Consider the following 22,441-nt stretch of genomic DNA (forward strand, 5'->3'; position numbering starts at 1 on the left):
AGTCTCGCACATTAAGCGCAGTTAAGTCTGAAAACAAATCTAATGACTTTAAAATAAATAGCCAACGGAGGACTTGAAGCTAAAATTCTTCCTTCCTCTGACACCCACCGTATAAACAATAATAATTATATAAAACCGTGTCTAACACATGACTACACAAGGCTCTGGTGACCAAGAAAAGCACACGCTGCTTGTCAGACATAATTGCACATTTGGTTTTTCAATTATTTCTTGTCAAGTTCCAGAGCCCACCATCTGAATGCTGACATTAATTACTGGTAAGTAGTTAGTTTTACGACAGCGTTACGGAGACTCCCAACGATCACCCCGGGGTCTGCAGCTCCCAGCGCTGTCCCCCGCGTCCCTCCCGGACTGTCACACACACTCACACCAGCGCCTCGCATCCGATCTGCTCCACCTCGTGCAGAAGGGCCTTCAGAAGAAGCTTCAAGAAACTTCCCAGCAGACAGCAGCAGCGTGAGGGTCCCCAGACAACGTCCCTCAGCCACAAGTGCCCGTGTCACCTCCTGATGTCACCTTCTGATGTCACCTTCCAGTTGTGCCCCCTCTGAGCCGCCTCGAGCGCCCGACTCAGGGCGATGCGCCAACAGCTGACTGCCCGTCACGCAGGAAAACGCCCTGCCTTTTATCGGCTTTTAATTCGCTGCCTTTTAATTTTCTTGACTGCCTCTTGTTGTCTCGCAAAAGGAAGAGAGAAGTCTCTGATCTACCTTTTCTGGCGTGTTCAAAAACACACGCAGCTTTGTCACGTTGTCACCTTCTCCAAGGCAAACAGCCATCCCTCTTCCAGCTCCCTTAAACGAAGGAGTTTTTTTCTATGCTCCTAATAATTGTCTTCACTTTTTAAAATTTCCCACTAATAAGCATACGGTGAGGTCCAGGAACCACACACGCGTTAATAAAGTAGGAGAACAGCGAGCGCTTTCTGCCACCACTAATTCTGAGCTGCAAACAGCTGCGCGCGCTGAACCGTGTTATTTCAAAGGCAGCAGCCAGGCCCCGTCAGAGCCGCAGGGGTGATAAGATCATAAAGAACATGTGCCTGCAGAGCTTTAAACATTTACTTGAAACAGAATAAAATCAATTCAATACAATAAATAAATAAAAATAGGATCGACCCAATACTACCGTCACCACATCAAGATCAAGCATGCTACAGCAAAAAAAAAGAAAAAAAAGTTGCAGAAAGGTAAAGTTGTCCTGGCAACCTGATTTAGCTTATATTTTTTACTGATATGAATTAATCGTTAAAAGCTTCCTTGATAGTTTGCAATTACTGAGAGTTTCAAGCAGCAACAACTTTGAAAAACATCTACCTTGTATCTCCAGCCATGAACGGCCCCACAGATATCATCAAAGCCAGTTTTCAACCTTCGGTCACTAACAGAGCTTTCTTGAAATATTAAATTTTTATTTCATTTTATTTTTTTCTTAAACAGACTTGGTCATTTCCCCTTTTCTCGCCGTCTTTTGTTCAGTCAGGTAGATGCTGAAGTGGATTTTGTTTCCGCTTTTAGAAAAGAAAAACCGATGGCCATCCTCACACTTCTTCTCTAGTACGTACAAAATAACAGGGATAACGGAAGTTCCGACACCCCGACGGGCGCTCGAGCGCCCGCCTTGGGGACACCACCGCTCAGGCCCAGGAGGACACTCAGGCGCTGGGCCCCAGGGCACCTCAGGAGGCCCAGAGGGGACACGCCAGGGGTCACCCCACATGGAGAACACGCTCACCCACCTCCTCCGCAAAACCCTCTGGTGAGAGCTACAAAATCAAATTAAAAGCCAGAATAAAGAGCTTAGGGGAAGGAAACGATGCCCGGCTCCCTTCCCCTCGCTCCTCGGCCTGCGCCCTTTCAATGTTTCATTCAGGCCAGTTCCCAGGGTCCCAGAACAAGCGCTGCTTGGCCGCACTGATGAGCCATCCCAAAAATGAGAAAGGATAAATTTTACTCTGTGTAAGACACAAAATGCTGGTGCTGCTGCCCACTGGCGAAATCTCCCCACCCACCCCTGCCGAGTCCAACCCAGCAGGCGCCCCAGGAGCGTTCAGTGCCGGGCAGCACCGCTGTACCGAAAAGCTGCCGGTAACGAGGGTATTTCATCCTGATCCGCGAGCGGAGCAGCCGGGGCGCCGGGCAGGGTCTGTGGCTGTTGCGGAGGGAGCACTCGGTGCATCTTCAGCAGCAGGAGCCAGGGGAGGACCCCGCAGTGCAGCATGCTGGAGATCAGAAAGCAGCAGAGTTTTAACGTGGAAGGATGCGCTTCACCCGACGGATAAAACTTCAGCAGCGCCTTCAGGTCTCCAGCGGGAACGGGTGGGTGCTCGGGCACACGGAGAGCGGAGAGACGGTATGGCTGGCAGCGCAAAGGGGAGGATGTGAAATGCTGCTCGAGCTGTGAAGGAGGCAGCGCTGGACGGGAGCGCTGGGGCTCACTGCTTCGCTGCACGACAAAAGCCTCGTGTCTCACCGGGGTCTGCTCCACACAGCGCTGGTGGCCCCGGGCAGGGGAGCGGCACCGAGCCCCGCAGCGGCGACCGGCAAACCTTGTCTGGGTGCAGCGGCGGTGGCCTCGCTCTGCACACACAGATCACGGCGACCGTGGCTTCTCCCCCACCATCACAGCTTCACCACTTGTGCCACTGTGGCATTTGGGGGCTGCCCACACCGCTGTGCCCCCTCACTGAGGAAGATGATGGAGATGATGCCAGGACAGGGTGCAGCCCTCCATACCACGCTGGATTTTTTCCTCAGCTCCCAGCTGCTGTGTGTCATCCCCTGTCCATGCTGATGCAACCCACAAACATGCCTGGGGTGCTCCAGTAGTCCCCTCCGTGAGCTGTGCATCGTTCTGCCACACTGAAGTGCTTCCCTGACTTTCCCACCATCTTCTCCAGCTCTCGTGGATGTTTCCGTGCTCCGCTGCAGCTACTCCCCTTCCTGGGCCATGCGCTCCCCTCCCTGGTGCATCTGACCATTGTCCCGACTTCCAGCCTGGTATCTCTCATCTCCTACATCTCCATCTGTTTTTACCACAAAACCTTTTACACCTGGGAGATGAGTTTTTCACTTTGCTCATGGATGGCTGAGAACCAGGAACCAGCTTTGAGCACACACAGGACCAGGTAAATCCAAGTGTCACCAAAGCCACGCTTTGGTCCTGGCTCCCAAGGAACAAGTGGCAGGATGAGAGGAGATGGCCTCAAGTTGTGCCAGGGAAGGCTCATATCAGATACTGGGAAAAACTTAATCCCAGTAAGGGTTGTCAGGCATTGGAACAGGCTGCCCAGGGCAGCAGTGGAGTCGCCATCCCTGGAGGGGTTTAAAAGGCATTTAGACGAGGTTTAGGGACATGGTTTAGTGCTGGAGTTGGGTTATGGTTGGACTTGATGATCCTGAGGGTCTCTTCCAACCAAAATGATTCTACGAGCACTGCTCTGCAGAGAAAGCCCAGCTAAAAGGAATTAGTGCCTGGCCAAGGAAGGAAAGCTGCCCCTTCTTCCACGCTTTCCCAGCTCTGGACTGACTTCACCAGCTACAGACATTGGACAATGGATGCTGCAGGATACTTTTCAGCAGGTCCCCACGATCACTGGAAGCACCCATGCAAGTATCACCCACATACCACAGACACGCAGCCACCCTGGGCAGGGGGGGAGCCCACCACACGCTCGATGCTTTTGGGTTTTCAGAGCTGCTTCGGTAACCCCAGCACTGGTGCAGCTCAACCACAGCAATGCCAGGGCTGGACACTCCCCATCGCCCACTTGAGCCAGGCTGCTGGCTGCTCTCTGGGCATGGAGAGGGATCAAGAAGCAGCATCTTTGTATCTTCCAGCATGCCCAGCAAGGGAAGATGCCCCACAGCATCAGCAGGAGATGAGAGGCCACAGGGTCTGCAGACCAAGCCCACCACCTCTGCTTTGTGACAGGCTTTCCTATCACTGCTCGTGCCCAGGCTGTGTCCCTCCTGCCGGGACACGCCGGCCAGGGGCTGCCACTCGCCCCGGGCACCGTGCCCATCACCACACACACCAGGGGTGGCAGCGGCCGCGACACCTGGAGCAGAGTCCCCTGGGTGGGACCTGGGACGTCCCGCACCCCATGGGAGCTGTGGAGACATCCCTTAGCAGGACCAGAGAGGGCTGGGGTGGTGGGACACTTCCCTCGCACCCAACCACCATGGCGTGGCCCAAGGTCTCATCCAAGAACCTCATCCCGTGATGGGTCTTCCCACCACGGCGCGGGCCCAGGGCTGCGGGGACTCAGCTGTACCACCTCGCGCTGCATGCAGACCACCTCTCCCCCAAAGCCCAAAATAATCCTTCTTGCATCCATTTTCCTAGCAAAATCCAAACATGGGTGTCTGGATGCTGCACCCAACAGCTCCCAACTCGTCCCTCTCGTGTGGTCGCCCTTCACTGCCCATCTCCCAAATGAAGAGCATCTGAGCAGAGTCACATCCGCCCCCCGCATCCCGCTCCAGCAAAGAAAACCATGCACCTACCTGCTGGACGAGCTCCTCCGCCCACTGCTGTTGCTCTCGTCAGCCTAAGGGGGCAAAAGACATCAAAAAAAAGGGGGTTTTAGGTTAAGAAAGGCAAGTCTGCCCTCCAAACTCTTCCTGAACCCAAAATCCCAGGGTTTTCCACTCTGAGTTCCACACGTGCCCCGTGCTCAGTGTTGGTGGGACACGTTGTGCACGGAAACCCACGCAGAGGTTTGCGGGAGGCGCGGGCGGGATTTCAGACACGGCCCCACCGCAGAGGCGACTTTCTGAGCCGATTCCCTCCGGGTGCTCTCGCGCCATTTTTCTTTGTTGCGCTTTACCAAATTTTAAAGTGATGATCCCTCCTATGCAAAAATAGGCAATTTTGCAGGAGGGAAATAAGGCAGAAGTAGCCAAATTCAACACTGCGCCCAAGGTGAGATGGATCAGAGGGGCAGGTCCATCACACCTCCCTTCGTTAGCAATGAATTGCCTAATCGAACCCCTCCGGGCCGTTAGAAGGGGCTGAGCAGGGAGTAACCAGCGTCTCCTCCTTTCCGCCTCCTTCCCCCGGCTCTCTGATCAGAGGCTTCCTTGGAAAGACAATATTATTCCAAACTCAGAAATTTTATTTCTGAATTTGTACAAATACAAGTTAAAAGATATTAGCTGCATTTCACATTTTGTGCAAATGGCAGAAACAGGCAATTCATGTGCAGCAGGATGGGGGCTAGCCAACGATTTCGATAAAATAAACCCTTTTTTAATTTAAATGCTAATGCACTGAATTAAAATTTAATAACTGAGGAAATTGAAAAGCCGAGCAGGAATATTGGAAATAAATCCAAGCAGAAACAGCTGAAATTAAAAATTCTAGAGAGTGGGAGGATAGCAGCTAAGCTGTCTTATATGATTACATTTTTTTTTTTTAGAACGAAGGGAGGAAGGAAAAAAAAAAAAAATCCTATCTTTGGCTGGCTGTAGGGCAGTAAATCGAGAGTGCTGTGATTTATTGCTCAATTTTCCTGAGGGAAAAAGGCTTTCTTTCATGCTGAAATATTTCATAAATTTCAAGCCAGCATAAATTCTTAATTTAAAAGTTATGGAGGTCACATTTAGTGCACTGGTGCAATTCTGAAATCTTAAAGGAATAGCAACCAAAAATTGCAATTTGATTTTTTTTTTTTTTTTTTTTTTTAAATTCTTCGTGTGAAATTTTGTCAAAGGGATTCTCCGAGTTACGCACAGCAGAAACACGTCCTGGCTTGTGAAGGTTTAAGAAATCCACTGGAAATGAAGAGATAAAAATCTAATTCAATTACGAAAAGGTATTTTTTAGTTATTATTATTATTGTTAGCCACTTGAGGAATTTCTGTTAAAAAATTTCCTCCCTCCTTTGCCTGGGAAAAGCCAGAAGGGAGGAGCTGACAATGTAATTGCTTCTGTTAGATCTCCAATCTTTTGTGAGCACTGATATGTTCATTTGTTATACAGCTGTTCAGCTACAGAAAGGATGTCAGAGCACCCATAATTCAAAGCAATCAATCAAAAATTAATGATTTGTCATGCTTACACAATGGAAAAAAAAAAAAAAAAAAGGCAAGCTTTATGGGTTCCTGCAACTGGTAGATTGCTCAAACCTTCAGGGCATTTTCTAGAGGATTAGATCTGCGTGTACAAAAAAAAAGAAAAAAAGAAAAAAAAAAAGAAAAACAAAGGAAAAAAGGCTGCTCAAAGAATTTTCTGCACAACCCAAACTTGCAGGTCACTCTGTGAGCCACATTCCCAACCGCAGGGACATCGCCCGGGCTCCTGAAATCGTAATTCCACATGAAAAACACCCGCTGAAGAGAAAAGGTCACCTGGACGAGTGGTCGTGAAAGCCACAAAATAGACAAGCCAAAACTAAAAGCACGACCTTCGTGTCATCTGCGGGACCACTCCAGCCGCAGCACCAAGTCCTACCTAAATATTACCAAAAATTACAATATTTCCATTTGGGAAGCACATAGCCAATCTCAACTCTGGAAATCTGTCTGAGATTGCAGAGTTATTCATCGTCCAAGAATTTCTTTAGATATAAGAAGCAAGAATTTCTTTAGATGTAACTTCATCTGGGGAATGCATCGTGCAGGGACCGTGCTGACGGCCCGATGCCGTGTTTGATTCCTGGTAAGGCACGGGCGGTAGCTGGCGCCTCGCTGTGATTCACCGCGGAGCTGACGCAGGTATTACTCTGTGAAGGATCACGCGTGTCAATCATTTTATGTCCCTTTTCATATTTGTGTTTGGAGTTGAGCAGATGAATTGCTGGAAATAAATGACGCGGTGATGGCACTTCCCAACCTTCACTGAGAGACTGCACGGCCCCTTCTGGGGCCAATACACCGTTTTATTATTTACTTCTTTTTTTTGCTTAGCTTCCACATTCTGTGTGTGTCTGCCCTGACCAATTTTCCCCTTCTATTTTTTTTAATTTTAATTTTTCTAATGCCAATTTACTTGCTTTTTTTACCTATTTTCGTAAGCAATTAATGGAGTCCCCTGTCTCAGGATGTAGAACAGCCCAGTGTGAAGGCCAAGATGTCCATGAGGAGCACAGAAAGGGAGGTACGACAGTGCAACCCCACCAGCATTAGGGTCTGTCTTCATTTTAAAAGAAAAAAAAAAGAAGAAAAAAAAAAAAAAAGGAATTGCAAGAAATAAAAGCGCTCAATCTAGATGGTCTCACACCAGAGGAGGCATCTCCTGGGCACCTCCCATGAGGGAAACACTCAGACCCCACCAATGGACATGGGCAGAGCTGGCGCGGTTGGTTGTGGCTGATACAAGCCCATGGCTGACTGCTTAGTCTGGATCCATAGACCTAAACATCAAGCCAAGTCTGAACAAACTCAGATCGAGCTGTCTTAAAGGCTCCTGGCTGCTTCAACAAGCCCATCCTCACCACAGGTGCCACCAGGAGACACCTTCACACACCGCTCTGCTTCCAAAACACACAATTTACTGGCAAATTTTCTGTGCCAGCAATTTGTCAGGGTTGCAAACTCTCCAGGAAGAGCTCTGTTCAGTTGAGCATTTCTGCAGCACCAGGCACAGCAAATCCTGGCCCATCCTAAGGCTGCAAGATGATTTAATCGTAAATCACCGGCACTTGCGCTACTTTGGACCATGGAGTGTCCAGCCGAGACGTGGGAAGATCATTTCCTCTGATGGTACATGGTAAGTGAAGGTGAAAAAGTGTAATAAAGAAGTGCTATGGTGTTCTCCTCAAACTTTGCAAAATAAACACAACTACAAACTTAAAAATAAAAAACAAATTATTGCAGGAAAGCATATATAAATTGACCAATGTGAGCTGTTTGATGTACCTCAGCTCTCCAGGTCCACCGTGGCGCGATGCTCAGAACCTCGTTACGCGGCTCCGACCCTCAGTAATTGTAAAGCAGATCTCCAAATAACCTCGATGCCAAAGACCCGCGGACTCGAACCGGTGGATGTGCATAGGGTGTCCGGCCGGGCGGCAGCACCCGCGGTTCCCCAAGAACCAGCACCAAACCCCGAGCAGCAGGTGCTGCCACCCCAAACACCGCCAGCCCCCCACCCCAAAGGTGACCGCCTCTCCTCCTCCCCACCTTCAGCACAGGGAAAACCAGGAGACGCATACACATGTTTTTTAAAAATCTGGCTGAAAGAAGCTTTTTTCCTTTTATTTTGCAGTAAGCCCATTTGGAATCAAACGTGAAGGGATGATGCCTTTTGCAGATCACGCTATTAATCCACTTAAAATAAAACATTGTGTTTAAATCCTAAAAAGTGATATTTAAAGACTACAAATATCCTAAGCAAGCCAAAGTGGTGAATTCTGGAAATAAACATTTAACCACCGGCAACCAGAATGTGCCAAAATGGGTCAGAGCAGCTTTCGACAAAGTGGCGTCTTTGGGAAGGGCAGAGAGAAATCTCCTGCACACCAGTTTACCCAGGTAATTTAATTCAGGGACTTCTTAATTGATAATTGAGAAAGCAGAGGAGCAGAGTTTGTGTCCTCCCACCAGTCAGCAACCAGGGCAGGACGGACACGGGGCCCCGAAACACAGGCAGGATAATTAGTCACACAATCTCTATTTACAATTCAAAATATGATTCCCTAAAGCTGCTTTTGTACGTATCAGGTATGTTTAAGGTAGTTTTGTTTAACTAGAGCTAATAAATATCTATTAAATTAAAATGCACAAAAGCAGAATGTGGTTTCTGGCCATATGCTCCTCGACTCAAGTTGTAAGCGAAAAGTAAATCATGTGACAAATAAGAAATGTATCAGTCAACATCTTCTAACAGGATAAAGCGTCAAAAATTAGGAGTCCAAGCAGATGTATAACTGACCTGAGAAATGCATGTTTATAGAAAGGGCTACACTATATTAGGAAAAAACCCACAATATTTTAACAGTTACTGCAAAACAACAAAATAACTAAAACCCATGAAAACGTTAAATGAGATTTTGAAGGATTTAAGCACGGGCTTTCCGCCTGATCACTTAAATGATGATTAAAATCGATCATTCAAATCACTTGGATTTGCATCCACGTAGGCCGCGCTCAGACCCACTCCCACAGGCGGGACACCCAGCGCGGGACAGGGGGCCAGGACCCCCCATCTGCCCCTGCCAAAGCCCTCCCCGAGGGGAAAAAGCCTTTAAATCCATTTATTTATTTGTAGACAACCATGATTTGCCTCCGAACTTTACCCCGGCTCCGCCGAGGGGAGATGCCCCTAAACCTGCCCGGGGTTTGCAGGGGGAGCAGAAGCCGCTCACTCCAGCTCCTCTCCCAGAGCAGAAGTCAGATTTAACTCTTCAGATGCTTTGTAAAAGGGCTAAATTATTTGTTTTACCTGAGGAAAACAAAAACCCCACAACCTACTTTTCCCAAAGACAGCTGAATAATTTGGGGTGAAACACCAAAACACGCACGTACAGTTTAGAAAGGAGCCGCCAGCACCCAGCGTGGAAAATTTCACCCCAAATCATTAATATTTGGCAACGGGAGAAGCAACTGAAAACAGGTCTCACAAAGGAATGTGCCATAAAAATAACTGCAGGCCTGCCTACCTGCGCTGTCTGTTATTATTAACTTCAGAGCAAGAGAAAATGCAGGAAGTGCATTTTTTTCCCTCTCCTTTTTTTCTTTTTTTTTAAACAAAGGCCAAGACATTGGCAGTTTCCTATTTAATTTTCATTAAATAGGAAAAAAAAAAAATCCCACATCGCACCAAAACATCTGCAGAGCAATAGGACCCATAAATACACCCGTGTCCCTTTTTCTTCTGGATCTTTGCTTCCTCCTGCCCACACAGCGGATGCCAAGGAAATCCAAACTCCCAACTCGTGTGGCACCACGGTCCCCTATATCACCCCCCGTTGTCCTTCTGACCCCTCAAAGCTCAGCGATGTCCCCCAAAGTTTATAAAGAGCCAAAGGGTGAGCTGAGCAGGACCCGTGTTGGGCGCATCCTGGAGTCTGGGCATCCCCTGCACGAAGGAAAATGATCCTTGGTGCTCCAGGCTGCTGCGGCTGGTCCCGTCCTCACCCTTTGCCTCTGCAGATCCCTCCAAAAGGGATGAATTTTCCACCAGGGAACAAGTTCATTCCTTGGGCCGGAGGAATGCACTGCCTATTTCCTCAGCTGCAGCTTCCCCTCAAGAAACAACAAAAATAAGAATAATAAAAAAGAAATCTGTAGGGAGGAAATATGAGCTCTACCCAAGGCATCTTCTGTGGTCCCAGGGCAGAGCTGAGCCCCAGGAGTAAGGGTCCTTCACCCCGCCATGCCCATGGTGGAGTCTGTAAAACCCCCCATCCCGTGGGGCAACACGGCCAAGATGCACGTTGGGGATGCTGGTAGCAACTTGAAAAAATAGTAGTGTCAAAATTATTCATGAGCATCCAGGGCAATTTCACCCTGTTACTCAGCCATGGGGAAAAAACAGCACGCGGATGGGCTGAGGTCCATGCTTCTTCAGGAAAACCCAACATGAAAAAGAAAAAAACCAAGATTTTGAACCCTTTGAGATGAGAACAGCGGGAGCGTTTTCTACTTGAGGTCATCAGAAGAAAAAGGCAGTGACTCCAGCCCTGGCCACAGACACTCGGCTCCTGCCAAGCCAGGGATGAGCTTTCCAGCAGCGAGAAGGATGATGGAGGCACTGACGATGGGAATAAACCACACCTGCTGGGGACACGCACAGGTGATGCCCAACACCTCCAGTGCTGGAGCAAGGGGACATCGGAGACAAGGTGGTACCAAAAGCCCATGGACCACCCATTGGTGTGAAGAGCAATGATCTCGTTTGGGTTCTAACGCCATGTACGGGAAAGTCTCCAGTGTGAGAGGAAGGTACTCATTGCTCCCAGGCATACGTATTATTTAAACTCAGCTTTAGAAAGACTTGTTTTAACGTTGAGATTTCCCAGGTTCATTCATGGGAAGGTGCCGAGCTGACTGTGACCAACAGGGACATGACCCGAGCTGGACAGACGGAGCATCCCGATGCTTGGTACTTGGGGACACAGGGAGCCCGTCACCCCCCAGGGCTGCTCTAAATCCTGAGTTTGGAGCGTGCTTGAGCAGATCCAAATTCACAAGGTTCACTGAGCAGCCAGCTCACCCACGTGAGCACCTCCACCACATTTACGCATGCAAATAAATGCCTGTTGGAGATGGCTGCCCAGCCACAAAAGAAATCAGACTGGTTTGGGAATACAGCACCGTCTAAGCTTGGCCAGGCCCCTGGCCATGTCCCCATCTTGCTGGTGGCCAAGGAGCACACACGTCAAGGAAGACCTTAAGCCAGCAAAGGCCACCACCGAGGGCAATGGTACTGCAGGATGGCCACGCTCAGCAAGGACACCCAGAACATTGCATCGCAACAGCAGAAGAGATGCTCTTGCTCCTTGCTCCCCGTCCGGCCGTCCCCATTGCAGCAGGGTCTCCTCCGGTCCCACCACAGAGGTGTGTGGTGACCCACCTCTCCCGTTGTCTGTCCCCACGGTACCCGGGATAATTAACAACCGACAAGATTTCTCACTGCTCATCTTCCTGCAACATACCAGTCGCCTCGAAGCCACTAGGTGCCTCCCAAATGCTAATTAGTAACTAACACTAACGACGAAACCAGCCAGGAGGTTGATCAGCCCAACGCAAAGGTCAGGGCTTCGCTGGAAAAGCCGAGGCAGGAGGGATCCTCTCCGCTCCTGGAGTTTCACTTCACCCGGGGGCCCTCTCTACACTGATTTCAATTCTCTTTGTATTGGCAGGAGAATTATTTTTCTTTTAACTTCTTTCCTTTTTTTTTCCCCCCATTTTTTTTTCCACAACATTGCTTCATCTTGCAAATGGCTGGACTGGGTTTGCTCAGACTTCTCCCCAAATCCTTATCTTGGGCAGAGAAAGTTGCAGCACAGAGGTGAACATTCTAAGTAGGCTAATAATAATAAGAAGAAAAAATCACAATTAAAATCTAGAAATTATTCTCATTCAGTTCCATTGTGTTTAGTTCTTGCCTACTGTTTATTATCTTCCCATTTTATAATCATAATTTAATAACTTGGGCGTGTTGCATGCATCTGCCCAATTTCCGAGCTGTCTCAGTAACTCATAATTACAAATTCTTCTAAAAAGTTTGAAACTAAAAAGGTCAAATGCGTGCTGGAAAAAGCACACACGGGGTTTTGCTACGAGGTGCAAACACCAACCCCGGCGAGGCAGTGAAAACTCCCATCACAAAACCAGCCCCAGCCTGGCCGGGTGCTGAACCACGGCAGCGCTTTTCCCCCTTGAAACAGAAAAAACCTGCCTGCGAAGGACCCAAGGTTCTCCTGTCACCAACCGTCCACCGCGGCTCCCGATGCTTCAGAAAGTCGCAGACGTGTTTAAGGGCTGTAAGCAGCTGCCTCTGAATCAAGGGAATTTTCATATGAGTAATTTTATGAACTTGCTAAAAGTACTGGCAGAATCTGTGCTTTGAATTTCAATTTTTCTCTTGTGGCAGCCCAAGGAAATTCGAGTAGCACTTGCCAGCACTTTCCCAAAGAAAGAGAACATAAAATAAATTTTAACTTAAAACTACAAATGTTCAAACAAGTACTTAAAAGCTTCAACCTGACGTACCTTTTCTTTTTCTCCAAAACAGTCATGAAATTAAAATTATGAATTAAATCAATGTAGCAAATTGGTCTGCATTTAAAGAGTTCCTCCTTGATTACAAACAACTGAAAAGTAATCAAAATATTTTTTCCAGCTCCTGTTGCTCAGTGCTCTTCTCACTCCATTCTTTATGAGAAAAATAATCATATTGAGGGTGAAGAGGACAAAAGGCATCACTGATTACTTCTGAACTCTCTTAAGAGCTGGAAAATAAGAGTGACCAGGCAAAACAACAGAATTATCTGCATCAAGCTGTTGTTTACAGATGGTATGAGTTTCCCAGCAGAAGAAACAGCTGGAAATATTTTTAAAGAATAAATGTATATGGAATGAAACCTTAGATAGGGAGGAGGGGATTATTATTTTTTACTTGGGGGGAAGAAGAGGGGAGAAGGAGCCACACGACAGCATTTCAGAAATCCACCCACATTTCCAGGTTTCCAGTTTCACAGGAAACTCTCAGGAAATCAATTTTTTAAAAATCCCATTACAGGCATTTTTCCAACTTGATAAAACAAACATATCTCATCACCTATGAGAGCACACAGGGAGGATAAAAAAAAAAAAAAGGACTTATTTATACATGGAATCCCACATGTTTTACTACAGAAGTGCCACCAGACACCTTTTGTCTGGGCGTTTGTGAGCAGACACATCTCCTGGCTGCGATGCTGGGGCTGCGATCGTGTCCCACTGCAGGTGTCACCTCATGGCAGGACCTACCTGGAGCCACCCGGAGCCACCACCCACCCGCAGAGGTCCAGCCTGTCTGCCCCAGTGTCCAACGTGACGCAGTGAGAAAGACCTGAATGCTGAGTTTAAGATGAACCACCTCGCTGGAGCACGTGCATGGGCTCAGCTGATGGGAGGCAACCTGAGAAATCATTCCACCTCCACTGTACATGGAAGAACTCAGCAGAAGTTGACCGGGAACAGTTTAATCTATCCCAAAATGAGCCTCTGTGCATCCTTCCCCTCTGCTCTGCCCTGGTGAGGCCCCATCTGGAGTTCTGTACCCAGTTCTGGGCTCCCCAGTTTAAGAAGGACAAGGAATTACTGGAGAGAGTCCAGAGGAGGGACACAAAGATGCTGAGGGGTCTGGAGCATCTTTCTGATGAGGAGACACTGAGAGAGCTGGGGCTGTTCAGCTGGAGAAGAGAAGCTCAGAGGGATCTGATCAATGGGATCAATATCTCAGGGTGGGTGTCAGAGGACGGACCAGACTCTGTTCAGTGGTGCCCAACGCCAGGGTGAGGGGCAACGGGCACAGACTGAAACACAGGAGGGTCCATCTGAACATGAGGAGAAACTTCTTTGCTGGGAGGTGCCAGAGCCTGGACCAGGCTGCCCAGAGCGGCTGTGGAGTCTCCTGCTCTGAGACATTCAAACCCGCCTGAACACACTCCTGTGCAGTCTACTCTAGGTGTAACTGCTTTAGAAGGTGGGTCAGACTGGGTGACCTCCAGAGGTCCCTTCCAACCCCAACCAGGCTGAGGTTCTGCGATTCTGTGACAGCAAGCGCAGGGGTCTGCAGTGGTTGGAAACGTGGCGGGGAACACAACCTCCCCAGCAGGTCTGACCTGGAGGTGGTGGTCGGAGCTCGGCATGGTTTGGCCAAAGTGAAGACCAGCCAGGAGACGCCCCAGGCTCTCAGACAGTAGGACATCCAAATCTGAGTGCACCTGCAGGAGCAACACTGCGACACAGACACTCGGAGCATTTCTGTCATCGCCATGGTAAAGCAGGACAAGTACCTGAGAGCAAGATGCCCCACCAGCCACAGGCCCACCTGTATCACCAGCTGTTGTAGATGTTCTAATCCTGCTCTCTGAGCGTCAAAAAAGATGCTGGGAAAGAGGGAGCCAAGCCTGGATCTAGAGCAAAAACCACCTCCAAAGTGGGGACCTCCCATCTGGCCACGAACCCTCCAAGTCCCATCACTGTTCCCAGCGTGAGGACAGTGACTCACATGGACCATCCTGCTGGTCCCTCCACGAAGCCCCAACCCAAGACGTGAGGAAAAATTAAGAACAAAAGCAAAACGGACTCATGTGAAGAACATCCTCGGAGGACCGTGCACGCTAGTGGGACAACCACCGGGCACGGAGTCCTGGGTCTCGGGGCCAGGAAGGAGCCCAGTGATGAGGCACTTCTTGGAAGAAGCTTTCATAAGACTAAAACTTTGCCCTTTAAATCTGCAAAGGCTGTGAAACATGTCCCACAGGAGCTGCTCCAGCTCATGGTTAGGTCATCTGTGTTTCAGTGGGAGTAACGCGATCTCTGGGCAGAATTGTACATTTTGGAGTTGGTTTTACCTCTTTTGTTTGGTAAATTTTGGAGACTGCTTTGGGCGTCTCCATAATTAACAATGCAGTATGGATGCAAGGTACTGACGATGTTCAGCTTAAATCTGAGGTACATTATGAAAAATTAAACATTTGACAAACACGCAATAATCCAAGGCAGAAAATTAGTGTCTAGAATTTTAAAAAATGCAGAATTCGATAAATATCACAGTGAGAGGGTGTTAGGACCATATGGAGGTTCAGCGTTGGCCAAGGGTCCCCTGCAAGGCTGGTACCCAAGACTACAAGACACCCCTTCCCCACAGGGAAGGCCGTCGGTTTGAAAAATAAAAAACATGATTTTTATAAACAAAATCCCTTTTAGCATTTAGAGATGGGCTAAGAGGCCGAAACTAAACAAACATTTACTGTTGAGAGGGTAACTACGGGATGTCGCCTCCTCTCCCAGTTCTGTATGACTGGCTTTTTTAATAGAATGAAATAGCGGTAATTTTACTTTGGAAAGAGAAAAAAAAAAAAAAGTCAAACCACATTGATCTAAAAGTAAGAAGGGGGGAAGGCACGCAAGACTGGATAATTTTTTTTGAACTTAAAAAAGAGCAGTAATTACAGGGGGAAAATTCATTCAGAAAGAGTTTAGCCTGCCTGGCTCCCTCAAAAATGGAAAAAAAAAAAAAAAGCAGGAAAAAAAGAGGAAAAAAAAAAAAAAGAGAAGGGTGAAAATGAAGGAGTTTGGGAAAAAGCAGGCTTAAAGTAGAAATCTTAGAAATTCTGCTTGCAAAATAACTCCCATCAGCCAACCACAAATCCTATAAATATCACCAGATTGACTCCCCGAGCAGATATAAATCAATAAATAAACAAACAATCCTCCAAGATTCAAAAAAGCCCCAAAAGGCCTGGCTGCTCTCGCAAGGGCGGGTGGGTTTGCCATCTTCCCAAGAATTATGGCAATTAGGACACTAAGGGAAGAGGAAAAACAGCTTTTTTCCTGGGTACAAGTAAACCCGCCAAGGCTGCAGGAGGGATCCTGCCGAGACATTGCAAAGATTGTCCCCGGGCAGACGGAACAGTGACCCCACAAACCTCACCAGGAGTCCCCAAGGCGGACCCGGCACTGGGAAGAGTGGGACATCACCCCATGCCATCGACCTTTGCTGCTGTCACTCCCAAATCGATATCTCAGCAATCGGCTGGGCTAAAGAAACCATTTTTTGAACAATTTGCACAGGACAAACATCACCCGGACCCGACCTGCGTGACCTGCAATTCCCTATAGTTCACGGAGCTGAAAAAAACGAGGGTGTGTTGCTGCAGGGAAATTATTTTCAGGCAGAAGTGTAGCTATAGCAAGATCGAACATCACATGGATTAGTGTAATTTTTACTGAACCATTCATACAATAGAATAGGGCTCTCATTTTCAAAAAGTGGAAGTGACACAGTCTGACATTTAAAATTTCCTGATTCATACAGGCTAAATATCTGCCCTATTTATTTCTTAAAGCAAGAACTATAAGATGTGTTCAAAATCTAAACAAAGCACTCGGAAGCCCCAGATTCTGTTCAACTATGCAGCCCAAAATGATACTCTTTATTTTCCGGTCAACAACAAAAATTAAAATCAATATATGTTTCTTTTAGGCTCAACCTGGAAAGGATTTCTTCACTTTGTCAGAGCTTCAAGGAAACCAAAAAATTATTTGCACGGCTCTGACACCAGAGAGATTTGTCAGAGCAGAGCGGGAGAACCACCGCTGGGATGCGAAAAAGGTACAAATGTTCTTACAGGACCCGTTTTGGGGTTGAATTTTGCAGGCAGCATCATTAGTCCTCTGCCAGTCTGCAAGGCAGCAGCTGCTGCAAAGTCTTGTGAAAGGAAAGCCAGGAGGTGTGATCGCCCGCCCAAAATTCAGGCACGACCTTGGGTCAAGTCTAAGAACTAGAGAGAAATCCCCAAGCCCAAGCGTTAAAGCCTGATCTCCAAATTAAGTCCGGGTTTCACTGTAAGACCGGCTGCTGCTGCCAGTGCTGGACGGCACTGGTTTTGTCCCTGAGTTGAGAAAGGAGCAACGAGCCCAGGGAATGCACCTGTGGTCCTTTGCATGGACAAAAAAAATGAAGCCAAGGGCTGTTTCTTCTTCCTGATGTGTCGTCAGAAATCCTCCGACCACCAGCCCGCTCCAGTCCTCTGTGAGCACCAACTGCAGAAGATGCTGGGCTGGGAAAAGCTCACATGTGCCAATTTCTTCCATTAAAAGAGAAAAAATGATGCTGAGCTACACTTGGTGCTGTCACAGCCTCACAATTATTCACCTTGGGTGCGTTGTTTTCCACTCAGATCATACGGAACCTCAGCAGCGGCCATGGATATTTTCTATATGAACTGTTTGTACCCGAGGAACATGGTACACCACAAACTTCAGGGCTGGATTAAAGCACATCATCGCCAATGAATTATTCTACTGGACACCTGGAAAGTTCTTCAGCCCAAGAACTGTTTTCTGCATATAACACTCCAAGTGTGGGATTAAAAGCATGGGAAGCTGCGACAATTCAGGGCATTCACGTAAAGCCCAGTGAATACTGGGGACTGTCCTTGAATCCCCAGACTCCATCCTGGGTGAGGGACCTTTACTTTGATGCACTTTACCCCCACGTTGTCCTAAATACAAAGGATGCTCCTGAGTCTAGGAGAAAGTTGGCTGGAGAGAGACGGGCACATGAGAGACACATTCACCAAGGGCAAGACAGGCTGCGGAGAACCTTTTGGAGACCTTCACCGTTACAAACACTCAAAAGCATCTTCACTCCAGCCTCTTCCTGCTGTGTCAAGCTGGCAACTTCATTGGGGAATCTCCAGTTCTTCAATAATGCCACACGTCCCCTCACCCGTTGAAACACATCCCTGAAAGGGTGAGCAGACACCCCACGTTGGAGCTCCGGACAAAGTTTGCGGGTCAGAGATCTCTGGGACAGCAGACACCGGGCAGTAAGACACGACATCATCTTCTCCATGAAGAGGAAATAAGCAGGTAACTCATGTCCAGGATCAGAATAACAATAAGGTCAAACTACTCCAATGTGTCAGGGCACAGGGTCAAGGGCCCAGTGGGTGTCCCATGGACAAGCTTTACCCAGCCAAGACAAGCTCAAAACCTGCCGGGATGGTGACTGAGCTGGGACTGAAGATAACCTAGGATGTTATACTGGACATAGTCTCTCCTCTCACATTAGCAAACCATGCAATAGATGTTATTCAAACCAGAGGAACACACATCCTTCTATCAAATTCCTTCACTTTTTTATTTAGCATTTATTTTAAAGAGAGAAGGCCAATATCCAGTTAATTACACTGTATTACTTTGCCAACCACAACCTCCAAAAACCCATGCCGAAGGGGCACCATCTCCCTACACACTAGAAAACTTTTAATTCCTACCTTGGTGATTTCAAACCAGACCACCTTACCAAAACCTGAAAATTCTTTATTAACTTATGGCTATTTACCAGTGTAAAGAAAACTGAACTACAAGCTGCCTTCTCCTTCTAACTGCTTCCTAACAGGAGCTCCAGGCCATGAAGTCACAGCTCCAAGAGATGCTCACTGCACTCCTGGCTGTCCAGGGGAATATCTGCTGATTTAATCCAAAACACCTCCTCCAGTGACTGGTGAACATGTGAACAAGTACCTTGCAGGTCTAATTAAAGCTCCTGAAGAAGTGATTGTCCGAATATTTTCTTGTCTAAGCTCCCTGCCCCCAAAAAACAACGTGCCTACATGTCATGGCCAATGTGAGCAGATAGGCAACGTGACCATGCTGGTGTGCACATGGCTCTGCTTAACGATCCCAGCTCCTTTAGTGTCAGGTTATCCCCAGCTTTTTTTCTTCAGAAAAATAAATTTTGGTTTATGTTCACCTGAATGATCCAGAAGAGATGATCAAGCTGATGCTCCTCAGTAGGTCTAGACCATCACTGCTGCTCGCACAGAGATGGGATCATATAGCTCTGAGATCACAGAATCACAGTGTTTGGGGTTGAAGGGACCTCTGGAGATCATCCAGTCCAACCCACCTGCTAAAGCAGTTACATCTAGAGCAGATGCCACAGGAATGTGTGCAGGCGGGTTTGAATGTCTCAGAGCAGGAGACTCCACAGCCGCTCTGGGCAGCCTGGTCCAGGCTCTGGCACCTCCCAGCAAAGAAGTTTCTCCTCACGTTCAGATGGAGCCTCCTGTGTTTCAGTCTGTGCCCGTTGCCCCTCACCCTGGCATTGGGCACCACTGAACAGGGTCTGGTCCATCCTCTGACACCCACCCTGAGATATTGATCACATTGATCAGATCCCTCTCAGCTTCTCTTCTCCAGCTCAACAGCCCCAGCTCTCTCAGTCATTCCATGATCCACAGTCATGGGTCAAACTCCTTGAACAGCATCTCTATGCCCTTACTGGAATTAGTGTGGACGAAGGAGAGTGAAAACGAACCCAGGTTTCTGTAAAGCCCAGCAGTGTCCACAGTGCACTGCGCCATGTCTGACAGTCTCCAGCCAACCTCAGAAACCAGGCCCCAGCCAAGCACTTGGGTCCCCTGGCAAGATCTCAGATGCCGAAGCAGCGTCCCAGCTCCAAGCTCGGAGGGTCTTCATAAAACTTCGTGCCTCGCCAACAGATTTTTGCGGAATTGTGTGCTCTGCAGAAAACCACTGAAGTTATTCTGCTCGTAACCGCGCTGGCACGGCTCCCCGGCGCGTCTGGCCCTGCGCGGGCAGCAAAGGAGCTTCACGTCGGCACAGATTCACCGCGGTAATTCTCCATCAATGTTATTTTGCAGCGCTCTATTTTCTGCTAATATATATGGTGAGGCGGCAGCTTGCAGACTCAGTGTATAGGTCTCTGGTGACTAATTGCTCAGGTAATAAAAAAAAAGAAAAACCTACCAGGCCACAGCTATGCAGCCACTATATTGCAATATGAGGTGGACATACTCTTGAGTCTCCTGGGATTCCCCAAAATTTGCAGTGGGGAGTGGGTTCAGAGAAAGGACATTCAGAAGGTAAAACCCCACGTTACCTGTAAGGCTCTTAAATGTGACCTCCAGGCTCCCCTGCAGTCACTAATGGGCAAACTCCGCACTTCGCACAAATTATCGCAAGTATCAAAAATATCTTTACAATGGAGCTTTTATTTCCACATATTTGAAGCTGCTTTCCCCTTTTGTTTCTTCTCTAAACCAGTTAAAATGAGCATTAAGGGATATAATTATGTTGTTAGCTTAATTGCCTACTTACAGCAGAATCTACAGGGGTTTAATGCAAGACTTGAAAAGGGGGGGGGAAAAGGGAAATTGGGATATTAATGGATACAATTTTAAAAATGAACCTCTTCTGGGGAGAAGAGAGTTTGGGGCACGGGACGGAGCGTGTGGGGGGAGGAGGAGGAATCGGCCCCCATCGCTTTCTGTCAGAAGGTTTTGTCAAAATGCACACTGTTGGCCCATTCTTTCTCCAGCAGTCTAATTTTGGAGAATTTGACCTAATTAATCAGTAACCACCAAAAAAAAAAAAAAAAAAAAAAAGAAGAAAAAAAAAAGTATCCCTCCTTCAGTTTGAAACTGTAATGCTATTATTGGCGTGACACACTTAAGCTGAGGACAGGGGCTGTTATCTGGTACGGGCCCGATGCTGCCAAGACCAGGCCGGCTGGGAAAACTCTCGCTCCCAAATCACCCAGTGGACAAACAACCATTTTCCACAGAGAGAGGATCACAAACAGCACAAGGGGAGAAAAAAAAATGCTACCTGGCCCTTATTCTAATAGCTGCCATCTAAAAAAATGTCAGTAGTGTCAATACGCAAAGGTAGAGGGATGCGCATCGCCCCACGCGCCAACCCATCCTCTCCCACACAAGCTCATGCATGTGCTGTCTTTTGTATTTATTTAGAAAGACCGAACTAAATCTTCAAAGCTTTCTGTGTTTACACTGCCTTGTTTAACTAATTTTATGCCAGAACCAAAAAAAACCGCAGGGCGAAGCCTGCTGATGAGCAGAGCAGAGCTGGAGAGCCAGCTGGGCGCTGCCGATGGTCCCACCACCTCCCGGTGTCACCCGCAGCACCACACGGCTCTGGATGGGGACAGACTGTTCAGGCACCACCAAAAATTGTCAGCCTTTTTTCATTCGTGGTCCTAAAGGCCTCTAATTTCTGCATTTCTCCTCTCACGGAGAGTTGCCGTGGCTGGTGTTATCTCCGGTGTCTCAGCAAACAAGATGCTGCTTCTCGAGCACTTTTGGGCTCCTCTAATTCAACTCTATAGATTCAGTTTCTCCAGCACCAGGTTTTGTCAGACTTGGAATTAAGCTCAGCGCTTCTCCGGGCAGCCTTCCCTTCCCCAGCTTGACTGCTTTATTGAAATTACAGCTCTAACCAGAGCTAAATCCCCCACTCTGAACCTCCACTTTGACTCAGAAACTCGGTTTCTGCAGGTTTTTGATGACCATCCCCCTGTCCAGCGCTCACCACCAATCTGGGCCATGCAGGGGACATGAAATTTAGGGGAAAACCCCACCGCTACCTTCACGAGGTTTCACTGCCCGTATGACCCAGCAAGGGAAAACACTCATGAAAATTCAATAAATACACGTGGGAAACACCGTTCTGCTCCTGCAGGGACAGAGCAAATCTTCATCCACAGCGTTTGCTCAGAAATACATGCCGAGCAAAACCGAGCGCCACCATCTTCTTGTTTTCCCAGAAACAAAATGGTGATTGCAAAAGAGACGCTTTCCACCCAAAACGAGAGCCGCTCCCTCGCCCATGCTGTCCTTCCTCAAAGCTGATTTAAACTAAATGTTGAAATATTTAAGAAAACTTTTTATTGTATTTATTATTCAAATATTCCATGTATTATTTCAAATACTATTATATCTGAGCTCTTTTAAGAAAACTATTTTATGTTTTAAAAATCAGCAGCTGTTCCCCGCCAGCCCTCTGCAGACCCCACAGCGAGACCATCGCTGTGATTTTGGAGACTGATGGCGTTTGATGCGGCTGCTCGGGGGAGCATCGCACTCCTGGATGAATTATTGGTGTACTCAGAAAAAACAAGAGAATTAATGTATTTCAGTGTCTCCTTGGGAACACAGAGGAAACGTGCATTGTTACAAAGTTCAATATTATCAGGAGGAATATGTACAGCGCAAATTACGGACTTCAGAGAAGAAGCCACCTTGGATCGTTTGATTAATATAGTAAGTACTTCCTATACCAACATAAGTGGATTTCAAACAACTTGAACTCAACATAATTAGATGGATTAATAAAGCAGCAGAATTAAGACATTAGGTTGAAAGGAAAAATGTGGAAGAATTTGGAAATTAGAAGATAAAGTGAGAGAAAATAAATAAGGGGATGCA

The 22,441-nt window shown here is 47.7% G+C and overlaps 1 protein-coding gene across 10 annotated transcripts in view; it reads right to left on the reverse strand.

Moving 5' to 3' along the window:
- ZNF618 (zinc finger protein 618) overlaps positions 1-22,441 on the reverse strand; it is a 173,579-nt gene that overhangs the window by 96,956 nt on the left and 54,182 nt on the right. For all 10 annotated transcript variants that reach the window (XM_065648310.1, XM_065648309.1, XM_065648308.1 and 7 more), the window contains exon 2: positions 4,530-4,573. In XM_065648310.1, coding sequence (XP_065504382.1) covers positions 4,530-4,573 — 44 coding nt within the window. The remainder of the gene's footprint in view (positions 1-4,529; positions 4,574-22,441) is intronic.

This window comes from Caloenas nicobarica, chromosome 19 (genome assembly GCF_036013445.1).
Source record: "Caloenas nicobarica isolate bCalNic1 chromosome 19, bCalNic1.hap1, whole genome shotgun sequence".
Lineage (NCBI taxonomy): Eukaryota > Metazoa > Chordata > Aves > Columbiformes > Columbidae > Caloenas > Caloenas nicobarica.